Source organism: Trichosurus vulpecula, chromosome 3, assembly GCF_011100635.1.
Source record: "Trichosurus vulpecula isolate mTriVul1 chromosome 3, mTriVul1.pri, whole genome shotgun sequence".
In the NCBI taxonomy this organism is placed as follows: domain Eukaryota; kingdom Metazoa; phylum Chordata; class Mammalia; order Diprotodontia; family Phalangeridae; genus Trichosurus; species Trichosurus vulpecula.
In genome coordinates this window covers 264,349,809-264,362,414 of record NC_050575.1, presented here as the reverse complement: position 1 = coordinate 264,362,414, position 12,606 = coordinate 264,349,809, and the positions used below count along the sequence as shown (strand labels likewise).

The window sequence follows — 12,606 nt, the reverse complement described above, 5'->3', positions numbered from 1 at the left end:
ACTAATGGGTGTATTCCTGTTTACTCAGACAGGTCCTGGGAAAATGCTGATTCTCCCCATTATCAAGATAGGTGATAGGGAAATTGATGCCTCTTTGAACAACAGTTAAGTGACCTAAGTCAAACTTGGCCACCTCCAATATGATTAACCAGAGTTGAGTAGGCACCCCTGGGGAATGTCTCCTTTACGAAGGACATATAAACTGTGACCCCACCACCATTAGGAGTCTTTGGTCAAAGAGAGATGGCCAAATGATCACCTTTTTATTAATAACTTGCCAGCCTTAATAAAATGATTAAATTATCCAGAAACTATGCTTCTTGAACCTTTTTAACATCAGTGGTGGGAGGTGATGAGGGGCTGAACTACAAGGGAAAATGGAGAGAAGAGTATATATCTGAGAGATGTAGGAGGGAAAATGACAACATTTGGCAATTGATTGGTAAAATGACCTGGTGATTATTTGAAAAAAGATGATAACTGAAGGCTTATGGGGAAAAAAAATTAATGAAGGATGAGGTGGCCAGCTAAAGGTTCATGAAGGAAGGGGAATGTGAACGAGACTTTGAAGGATAGGTAAGGTTTACATAGGTGCATGGGAAAAGGGCAACCATTCAAGGTGGATACAACATTATGGTGAAGTTCACATTTGGAAATGACCATATCTTTCTGCTGCTCTAAATAGCAACAAATCAATGCTTCAAATGCCTTGCATAGTAGGTGAATGACAATCACTGTTAAACCTTTTAAAATGAGGCATAAGAAAGGTGAGAGACTTAGGTTTGTTCAGGGAGTGAGTATTAGGCTTGCTTGCTAAGTTTTAGACTTAAATTTACTCAGGGAATAAGTATGAATTTCTCATTTATTTTTTCACTCAACAAACCATGTGGTTCCCTTATATATCACACGCAGTATTGAGAATTAGCTTCCTTATATTTCATACAAAATTTCTATTGTTGGTTACCTGGGGCTGGTTGACTGTGGACAACCTGAGATGGTGGTTTCGGTGCCAGTGATGTAGTGTGATTGACTCCATTCTCAGCTGGTGCTGGTCTGGGTTCATTCTTAGACTCTGTTGGTGTTTCTCCAAGATCAGCCTGAAAATGGAGGTATTATACATTATATTGATCATCCTTTAAAATTTTTTTTTAAAAAAATATTTATCATTTCTCATGCTTGGTCTCTGAACCAAAAAGGCAAGGTCACATTTTACAGAATTTTTACTAGTTCTTTGATTCTGAAAGATAATCTTAAACTCTCCCTGAAAAAGAGATGTAATAAATTTTAAAAATCACAACATATGTCTGTAAATGCATGAGCCACATGAATAGATGGAAACATGGAAGAGTTTTTACCAACAATAGAAAAAATTATCTAGTATCTTCCAAATCAATTAGCACATTGCCTTGCACTAAGTTGGAACTCAAATATCTGTTGAATTAATTAAATGAACGAGTTTCCTCTCCAATAAAGGAGTCACACTGGGAGGTGCTGCCATTGTTCCGAGGTTCAAAATTATTTTTAAAATATATTTTTAGCCAAGTGTGGTGGTTCAACTATGTAATCCCTGGTAGCAGAAAGGCTGAGGCTCATAGACTGCTTGAGATTGGGCATTCTGAGCTGCAGTAGGTTAAGCTGAGCATGGGTCCATACTAAATTTGGTATCAATATGGCAACCCTCCCCAACCTTCTCCTCCTCCCTCCACTCCCCCACCACAATTGACAGGCACAGGTGCCAGGGAAAGTGAAGTAGTCCAGGTCAGACACAGCAGGGTAAATCTCTCATGTCAATCAGAATGTGGTTGGACCTGCAGATAGCCCCAGAACTTCTACCTTAGTCAAGATAAGGAGTCCTAATCTTCCAAAAAAAAAGCAGATGAAAGATAGATAGAAATATATCTATTTATATCTTTGAGAGCTGTACTGGTAATTAAGGAGGGCTTTTAGCACTTATTCAATCAAGTGCCCTTGAAGAGTTGGGCCTTTATTTTCTTGCTTAAATTAGGCATCCTTGATGACCTCCTTGCCTCAAGGGAAAGCCTAGTTTACATGGGTTTGAGTGACATGTTTGTGGCATCAGAGGCTTTTAGACCACATGGGGTTAAGTTGCATTTTTGTGACGCTTTTAGGTCATGTGGGTGAGTTGCCTGTGTGACTCACCTTTGACCCTGAATAAGATATATAAACCCAGAGGTTGGCGTTCTCCCTTGGGGCTCTCCGTCTTGGAGGTGTGTTGATGTGGAGACTCTGGGCAGCTGTAGTTAAGAGCCCTCCAGCTTGTAAACCCAGATGTTGGAACTTTGTTAAACCCTGGTAACTATGCATTGAGATTTGAATCAAAAAAGGTCTGTCTGATGATTTTTGTAATTTGTTTGAATTTGCTCTGAGGTTCTCTTCCCCTGAACTAATTAAATGATATTTGTATGTTCAATTAAATTGAGATTGTTAACCCCTTAATGTTACTTTCCTTAGTAAAGCAGATCAAAGAACCTGTGCTGGCAGCTTTCTGTGTGCTAGTTCTCACATTTAAAACAAAACAAACTCAAATATATCTTGCAAGACTGAAATATTTTCTACAAAAACAACTGATTATGTTAGCTATATGTCATCTATATCATGGCAAATTTAAAGAATACACAGGAATGTTTCCTGACTAGTGATAGGGTGATTAGTTTGGGGTATTTTCAAAGTTACTTAGCTAAAACATATTGTGGATATTTATTAACATCATTAATAATGAATACAAATCAGTATATATTTAATCACCTACCATGTTCATGAAGATACAGAGAAGTATCTCCTACTCAAAAGGAGTTACAAATCAAATTGGAGATTTTTGTGTAATTATATAGGACTTAAAGATTTGCAAAGTATTTTCTTTACAACAGCTCTGTGAAATTGGCAGTGTCACATTATTATAATGATTTCATAGATGAGGAAACTGAACTCTGATAGGTTAATTGACTCTCCCATGATCACATCTAGAAATAGTACTATTAATTCTTGTTTTCTAATATTCCATGTTCATTCAAAAGAGACAAATATGAGGTCATCCTCTGAGTGCTATTTTGAGTTATATAACTGATTCAAACCCAGATATCCTGATTCTATTGATGATTCACTGATATCCAATGAGCAAATCAAAATCGAAGAACAACTGTTATATTTGTAAAGTGCCTGAACATAATAGATTTCTAATCCCTCCCCTTTCTCTATGTCTGGTGGTCTAGTTACTTGGTTATTCTATTTTTCAAGATAAATTAGACACACTTAGAAAAAAGATAAATAACTATATATATATATATACATATATATATATATATATCTTGTAGGGAATATTATAGTATAGTATAGATAAATACTATATACAGAGTATTCCAACAGTTTTAAGATTTTACAGTTTCACATTCCACTAAGACTTTTATGATACCCTGTATTTAGAAAAGAAAGAGTTCAGTGTGAGTTGAAATCAGAAAAGATTTTATAAGGTACTCTAGAAGGATCTATAGAGGAGTTGGGACATGAGATGGCCCTTAATGGATGAGGAGTGTTTTGATATGTGTAAGGAAAAATGGAACGCATTCCAGGAAGGGGGAAGATTAACAAGCAAATGGGAAGGATAGGCATGGTGTCCCACGCCTGAAATCTCTGCTAAGTAGGGAGGCTGAGGCTGGTGGTTCTCTTAAGCTTGGGAATTCTAAGCTGTAGGAGGGTTAAAGCTGATCAGGTGTTCACAATAAGTCTGGCACTAACACGGAAAGCCCCCAGAAATGACAGGCCACAAGGATGCCCAAGGAGGGACAAATGAGTCTGGGCCAGAAAGAAGGCAGTTCAAACTTTCTTGTCAAACAGGGTCAGGCCTATGAGTGGTCACTGCACCTCCATTTTGGGCAGTAGGGAAACTCAGTCTCAAAACCAAACAAACAGAACAAGTAGGAAAAGCAAGAATTGTGTTTGTAGGGCACATTTTCTTAAAGTGTGTTCCAAGAGCCCCCAAACATCCCTGATTCCGGGAGTCTCTGAGTTCAAAACTATTTCTGTAATAATACGAAGATTTTTAAATTCCTAATACTATAACTATTGATAGATGTAACCCATATCAATAAAAGCACTTTAGGGGTCTTCAATAATTTTTAAGAGTGTAAAGGGGCCCTGAGACCAAAAAGGTTGAGAATTCGTGAATTTGAGATTAATAAATGGAACATTTTGACTCCATGCATTCTGTGCCCTGGAATAGGTTCATTATCTCTGCTCACCTTTTCCATATATATTTTAGTCACTCAAAACCTTAGACTCTCTCCCAAGGTATAGAATGCTTCATTTACTCCTTTTTTGCCCCTTCTGACCTTCGGAGGGGGGGAATGACAAATATTTATGAATACTGCCAGGCAATATGCTAAGTACTTTGTAAATATTATCACATATGAACCTCACAACAACGTGGCTGAAGTCTCAACAGGACACATCCTTATAAAGGACTGAGAAGCTAAATAGGAATGAAGCAGCTTCATTTTTTCTCTGTCTCATTCACCTCAGGCAGCAGTACTATCCCTTCTTGGTATTCCTTTTCCCCCTATATGGCAAACCAAACAATACATAATACCTTCTTTATTTTGCTCAGTTTGCTTTGCCAAGCTCATCTCATTCTGACCTTTAAATATTTTTTTTAAAAGATGTTATAGACATTCTTATAGGACTGTGTTAAGCTTTGTTGTTCATCGTTAGTTGTCTGTCTTTGCTTCCATCTTCTGGGTTCTTTGAAAAAAATCTAATTTGGTTGACAAGGAATACGATGATGAGATCATAAATAAAGACCTCAAAGAGACCATAGAGGCCATCCAATGCTTTCATTTTACCAATAAGAAAATTGAGGTCTAGTTAAGGTTACACAACATAATTCATATAGAGAGTGGCTTTGCTGGAATTTGTTTTTTCTGCACTCACACCCTTTGAAAGGTTCCCATTTACTCTTTCTCTTCAACATTCTCTTTTTGGCTTCAGAATTTCCTTCTGTAGAGGTTCCAATCCCTCTTGTAGAATAGCTTTAGTTCATGGGATTCTATTTTCTTATGCTATCTCTGAATCTTTTGAAACCACCTCTTCTTAAAAGAGGCATATAATGACACATGTCAGAATAGATCCAGCTTTCCTCTCTTTTTGTTGCACCAAGTCTAACATAAAATAACAGATAACCAAAGACCCCTGTGACTATAATAATTTATGTACATTCCATACATGTTGGCTGATCGCTTTCTTGAATGACTTATCATTTTTGTCTTTCTAGTTGCTCTGTAATATACTCCAGTGGAAAAAAATGACTTCTCTTGCTCCTTCTGTTCATCTCTGTCCAAATGCTCTCCTCCATGACTGTTTTCTGGATTTCATCACATGAGATATCTTCTTAAACTGCTATGCTACTCTCTCCACTGCTCTTTCCCTATTCTGTTCCCTTTGAATAAATTATATCCTTTCAGAGCCAAATTCCAGTCCTGTATCTCATCACTCTAAGTATCAGCAACACTCCTGAGCAATACTCGTTCTTTGCTTTAGTTCACTTTGCCTGTTGCCTATACCTTGCGCATTATTTCTAGAAGTCTGAATCCTTGAGCTTTATTTCTACCCCCTTCCTTGGATTTTGACTTCAATAAATTTCTGGGGTAACAAGGGTCTGGCACATGCACACAGTGCAATGGAGCGCTCAGTTGACACCAATTCTCCACATGTAGAGGCCAGAGAATCTGCCTCCAGGAGAGGGCTGATAACATGGCATGGAAGTACCTTAGAAAGACACAGAGCATGGGTAGACAGTCTGTAATTGGTTCCACTCAGCAAATCATATTGTTATTTTAATTTTATTTCCTGCATAGCCAGAGTTGGGGGTGTGTTCAAAAAGGCCTGAGCTTGCCTGACCATTTTCATCTTCACTCTTGGGAGAAGATCTCTCTGACTCCTGAGAGGCAGTGCTGTAAGGTGAGAGGTCTCAGGCCTTCTCCCATCCAAGACCATGTGGTGCTGTGAAAATAGACCTGGGTTTTTGTCTACTTTCACATTTGTTCTTCAGTTTTAGGTGAAGGGAGATTGAAATCCATATGTCCCAATGTCTAGGTTTTTACAGCCACCTCAGTTTCAGTGCCCAGTGGAGTAAAGAGTGACCCTTTCCAAATGACCTTTGGAATAAAGTCTTGTGGTGGCTGAAAAGAGGACTTATCTTGCAGCCATGACTCATCTGGAAATAAACTTGGTGGGACCAATGCTATGTAGAAATCATGCTAAGAATGAGCTTACTCTCCCTTCTCCCTAGATACTGAGGTGGTACAGAGCAGAGTGTGCCCTACAATGTTGGGATGGAATCAATTGTACTTCTCTTTATTTATATCTTTGAATTAAATATCCATTTGTAAAAGATAATAGAAGTTAAAAGGTTAAATTGAATTTACTAGTACCTTTAATTAAGGGGGAACACAGCCAGTGGGTGCCTGATACCACAGAATTAGGGAAAAATACCACCCCCCCAATCCCTCAGCACTCTAGGACTCTCTGGGGAAGATTTAGCTGGCCTCACTCTGAGATAATGGCCCAGGACATCCGTATTACATAGAGCAACTCTTGTCACTGTAGCTCTTTGAGGGTTTCTAACTGAATGGATATTCACTGGCACTTTTCTCCCCCACCTTCCTTCCTTTCATATTAAGAGTCTGAGGCAAAATCTCTTTCAGAGACTTTTTAGATCTTATGTGGCAGCACTAACATATGGAGATATAATGGATAGCTGGCAGAGACAACGACCTTGTTTCCTGGGCATAGAATGTCTCTATACCTTATTCTATTTACATGGAGAAGTGGGATATAATCTGAAGTAAAAACAGGAAACCCTGAATACCAGTGCTGTTTTGTGGTACTGTAACAATGATCTTTGCTTGAGTTATGGCCTGGCCTCAAGGGATGCAAATTCATGAAGGCTATTTATTAGCTGAAAAGTTAGGGCAAGGACTCTGGCCAAGGATACCCAAATCAATAGAAAGAAGGGAAATACGGGGAAAGAAAACAGATAAGGCTTCTGCTGGCTTCCCTGCTTTAGAAGACTAACACTTGGGGAGTAGAGGCAGATCAAGAACCAACCTAGGGAACTGAGAAGAACTAGTCCAAATAGGTAAAACAAAAACTGAGAAAGTAGGGTTACAAAAAGCCAGGGGAGGAGAGAATATCTCTAACTTTATAGTTGTTCATGGAGCATAGTTATAAGCTTACAACTAAAAAGTATTAGAGAGACTACCTATCATCACAGATTATTATAAAGAAAACTGAGGCCTATAGTTAGGCAAAGGCCATTTCTGCACGAGGCTACTAGAAATTCATTATTTTGCCTGATGTTTTTATGATTATTGGCATTTCATATGATGGCCTGCACATAATGGTTATTCAATCAGCATTTGTTGACTTAATATTGTCATTTATCAACCAGAGAAATCGATTAGCCAACTAATTTCATTCTTTAGAATTGATAGGTGAGTTAAATTAACATGTAAGCACTATTTTAAATAGTTTCCCCTCTCTGTTACTATATCCAATTTCTTTATAGTGTTTTTAAAAAGATATTGACTTTACCCAAAACAGTGAAATTAATCCATATTCTCAAAGGAAAAAAAAATTGGTATTCATAATCATTATTATCCATATGCATTTATTGTGTGCTTACAACATGGTTACCTAATATAGCGGCTGTAATAGGCATTGACTTTTTTTTAAGTGTTTGATACAGTCCCTGCCTTTCAGTGACTTAATATAGAGCTGGAAATATGGCACGTATCTATAAAAATATAAAATAACAATAAACTGTAGCATATGATCAATACTAAATGAGGGGTATAAAAATACATGCTATAAGAATTCAGAGAAGGGGGACTTGCTAAAGGTTGGGTAAGATGGGAAAACCTCATGGTGGACACAAGGCTTTATCAGGGCCTTGATGTCATTTAGAAAATATGTATTTATTATGAAGCACCTACTATGTGCCAGGGTACATAAAGAAAGGCAAAAGACAGTCCCTGCTCTCGGCAATCTCACAATCTAATGGGAGAGACATTATGAAAACAGGTTGTACAGATGAGATACACATAGGATGAATTGGAGGTAATCAGAGGAGGGAAGGCCCAAGCACTGAGAGGCATCAGGAAAGGGTTCTTGTAGAAGGTGACATTTTAGCTGGGACAGGAAGGAAGCTAAAGGAAAACTTGTGGGAAGTGAAAGACAAGAAGCTAGATAGAGAGGAAAGAAGTGATAATTTCATTGGAGGTGAATCAAAAGCAAAGGGTCCCAAATATTTCAAAATGTTTGCAAGCATATTGCCCAGAGGCAGCTTACATTTGTTGAGTTGGGACAATGGGCAGAAATAACTGGATGGCAAGATCATGTTCCACATTGAGTTGGGAGGGACTTTGGGGATTATCTAGTCTATCACCCTCATTTTGCAAATGAGAACACTCAATAGGGCCTAAGTTGGAGGGCAGAGGTTCAAACCTAGGTCTGCTGACTCCAAAGATAGGGCTCAGGCTAAGAAATTTTAATTGCATCCTGCTGGCCCAAGAAGCATTTAATACAGAAGCTGTTACTCGCTGATCAGATTGGAGAAGATGGTCTGCATGGTCTTTTCCAGGTCTTAAATTGTATGACGTTATGAAGCTTATGTCAATCAGTAAGCATCATGGGTGAGACAAGCTGAATTGACAAAGACTGAATAAGGGATCAGTGGAAGATTAACAACTAAAAACTTGCTTTCTCCCTGTTTTGCTTTCAGATAACTCTTTCAAGTTAGTAAAAAAATAAAAACAAAACAAAAAACCTAAAATAATCTTTGCCATTGAATGAAACTATTGGGAATGAGGAAAATTATGTTTCACTGAAATTTCAGTGTTTATTTAACTTAATCTAAATACCACCAACATATTCTGCAGATATGGAACTATATTTTACCATCACCATCACTGTCACCGTCACTGTCACTGTCACCATCACTAGTGTTTATATGGGCCATGAGGTGAAAAATAAGATAGAGTGTCAGGCCCAGAGTCAGGAAGATTTGTCTTCACTTGCTCAAATATGGTCTCAGACACTTACTAGCTGGGTGACCCTGGGCAAGTCACTTTACCATGTTTGCTCAGTTTTCCTATCTGTAAAATGAGCTGGAGAAGGAAATGGCAAACCACACCAGAATCTCTACCAAGAAAACCCCAAATGGGGTCACGAAGAGTTCATATGACTGAACAATAAAAAAGGCACTTATATGACACTTTAAGGTTTATGAGACACCTTACATATATTGATCTCCACAACAGTCCCAGGAGGTAGTTATTATTTCGCAGATGAGAAAACTAAGGCAAATAGAGGTTAAATGATTTGCAAAGGGTCACAAAGCTAATAAATGTCTGAAACTAAATTTCAGCTCAGGCCTTGTTGACTCCAGGTCCGGTGCTCTATCCACTATGCAACTTAGTTGCACCTAATATTGAAAATCTTTAAACAAGAAGGAGATTTTGTTTAAAAATATAAGCATCTGGGCAGCACTGCAGTGCTGGAACTGGAATCAGGAAGATCAGCATTCAAATTTGGCTTCAGACACTTAGTAGTTGTGTAACTCCAAGCAAGTCACATAACATCCCTCTCAGTTTTCCATCTCTACAATGCACATAACAAGAGGACCTACTTCCCAAGGTTGTTGTGAAGGTAAAATGAGATAATATATGTATGCTATGTAAACCTTAAAGTGGTCTATAAATGTTAATTATTATCACTAATATTACAAATGAATCATGTCTTTGCCCTCTCCTGACCAAATGAAGATATTTTAACATGTTGCTTTTTTCCCTATAAAAAAATCCAGACAATAACTATTATTCTTTCTTTTTAGATGTCTTAAGTTTCCTGATTGTGGTACATGAATGTGTTAGTGTATGTGTGTATCAATGTGCGTTTAAAAGGGATTTATATGCCACCTATTCTAAATTAAACATAAAGAATAAACTTAAGGAATAAGAGTGGAAAATAGACTATCCAAGGGGATCAGAATTCCTGGCAGGAGCACGGGAATCAACAAGATACAAGAGACCCTTGGTCCCTGGATTGTAAAGCTGAGTGAAGAAATTGGTTCTGTCATCAAAGGTAATTTTTGTTTGTGTACTTCCTGAATAAGCCACGCTGTGAGATATAATACCCCTCCAATCTTCATATCCTGCTGTCCAGTGCCAGTGAGCCCAAAGGCTCATATTGGAATTAATTTTGGTGTGTTTTTGCGGAGATACTTTATTTTTCAAAGAGACGAAAGTTATTAAGCTATTCCATGGGTTTGACTTCTCCATTTGTGTTTTTTTCTTCCATCACCTTGTCAAGGTTAATAAATATATGTATAAATACATATATATGTATATATGCATATATATTTATTCATTGCTTTAGTTCCCTTTCCTTAAATCTGAAAGCCATTCACCTTCCAAAGAGGTGAAATAAGTTGCAACAACATTTCTAAATGAAAAAAAGGTCCTTCTCTCTCCCTCTACCTTCTTGAGTTATAGTTCAGAAATGGGGATAAGGTGTCATTCCTATATTGTATTGTATCTGAACATATTTTTTAGGTGGAAGTTTTCTTTCACAGAGGCTTAAAAATAGGTGATACACCTGATCTTGAATCTTTCTTGAGTGTCACATCCCTAAAAACATGCTCTGCCAAGTTTCATTATTGTGTAATTTAAGTAGCAGAGGCATAAATAAAATTCAGAAAATATGTTAAGTCCTCCATCAATGTTCCACTGGAAATGTATAATAATACTGAACTTGCTTTCCATGAGTGGGACCAGATTCATAGAATCTCAGAGTTGGAAGGGACCACAAAGTCATCTAGCCCAATGTGCACATGAGCATGAATCCCTCTACACCACACAAGGATTCACCCAACCTTTGTTTGACGATATCCACTGAGGAGGAAATCCACTTGAAAGCAGTGAATTTTGCTTTTGGGTGGCTCTAATTCTTAGGTTGTTTTTCCTTCCTTAGGCCGAGCCTTAATTTGACTCTTATTGTAAGAATGCCTTATAATGAAGTCCTTTTGGACTTTTAGTAATGGGATCCAGTTGAATGAATTTTGGGCTGCCATATACTAAATTCTTCTTCATGGGCAATAGGAAGTTCCTGAATATTTTGTAAAATTATACAAAGATAAAAGATATTTCTGACAAGTTATTAACAAGGCTATAAGCAGTGATCCTTGATTCATCCTAGACATTTTCTAAAATGAAATATATTCAAGCTTGCTAATCCTGATGGTTTATGCCTCAATGAAAGTGAATATGCAACCCAAATTAACTTTGGCTTTAATGATCAGAAACTTGCAATTGTTTTGAATTACAGGCATTACTTCTTTTATCTTCAGACCTAGCTCAGCCCTTGGTTTCTTGGCCTCCTTCTCATCCTCTGCCCAAGAAGCCTTCTTGCAATAATATATCCACCTTTACTCTCTTCCTGCTCTATCTGGCAAACTAATTGCAAGAACCTTCATTTCAGGGAGTGCCATTATCACTCCAAACCTGACTCAACCCATGACGTCCCTGACTACTTCTTGATTTTGTATCTCAGTGGGTAGTTCTTCCTCCCATATTCTTGCTTTTCAATTCCTTTTTATGTGATACCTTCTTGTATATGAATGTAAGCTCCTTGAGGGCATGTAATATCTTTTTTTCCCTCCTGTTTGTATTTGTATTTCCAGAACTGAGCAATGACTGGTACATAATACACACTTAAATGCTCACTTACTCTATCTATCTATCTATCTATCTATCTATCTATCTATCTATCTATCTATCTATCTATCTGCCTGTCTATCTTTCTATCTATATCTCTATCTTTCTGTCTATGTATCTATGTATGTATGCATGTATGTATGTATCTGTCTGTCTATCTATCTATCTATCTATCTATCTATCTATTATAAGTTCATTGATAGCATGGACAGCCTTTTGCCTGTGCTCTGTGCTTAGCACAGTGCCTAGGACATAGCTGGCACTTCATAAATGCTATTTACTTGACATATGATAACTCTCTACATGAAAGGCACAACATTCACAGAACTATGAAAAGAAATAACAAATCGAAAGGCTACTAAGGCTGTATCAGGATTGTTTAAAGGCACCTTCAACTTTCCCTGTACTTCACAAGAGCACTGTGCATGAAATGTACTGGTTATAGTTGTATAATTTTATACTCCAGTTCAGAAAATCAGCCTCACAAGTATAATATGGGGGAAGAATGGTTAGTTATCATTTCATCTATAAAAGATCTGGAGATTTTGGTGGACTACAAGCTCAGTATGAGTCCACAGTGTAACCTGGCAGCCAAGAAAACTAATAAAATCTTGGAATTCAATAAAAGGAGAAGAGCCACCAGGAGGTAATAGTCCTGTTCTTTGTGCTGACCAGACTACATCTGGATAATTGTGGTCAGTTCTGTACATCCTAATTTAGGAAGGACATGAGTAAGTTGGATAGAACCTATAGGAGGACTCCTAAGATCAATGACTTAGCATTTGAATTAGAATTAATTTGTTAAGCTCTTATTATACCC

At 37.6% G+C, this 12,606-nt stretch overlaps 1 protein-coding gene across 1 annotated transcript in view; it reads right to left on the bottom strand.

The window, feature by feature from the left end:
• Positions 1-12,606, bottom strand: part of PLCB1 (phospholipase C beta 1) — a 908,098-nt gene that overhangs the window by 141,739 nt on the left and 753,753 nt on the right. The window contains exon 24 of the mRNA XM_036749135.1: positions 965-1,097. Coding sequence (XP_036605030.1) covers positions 965-1,097 — 133 coding nt within the window. The remainder of the gene's footprint in view (positions 1-964; positions 1,098-12,606) is intronic.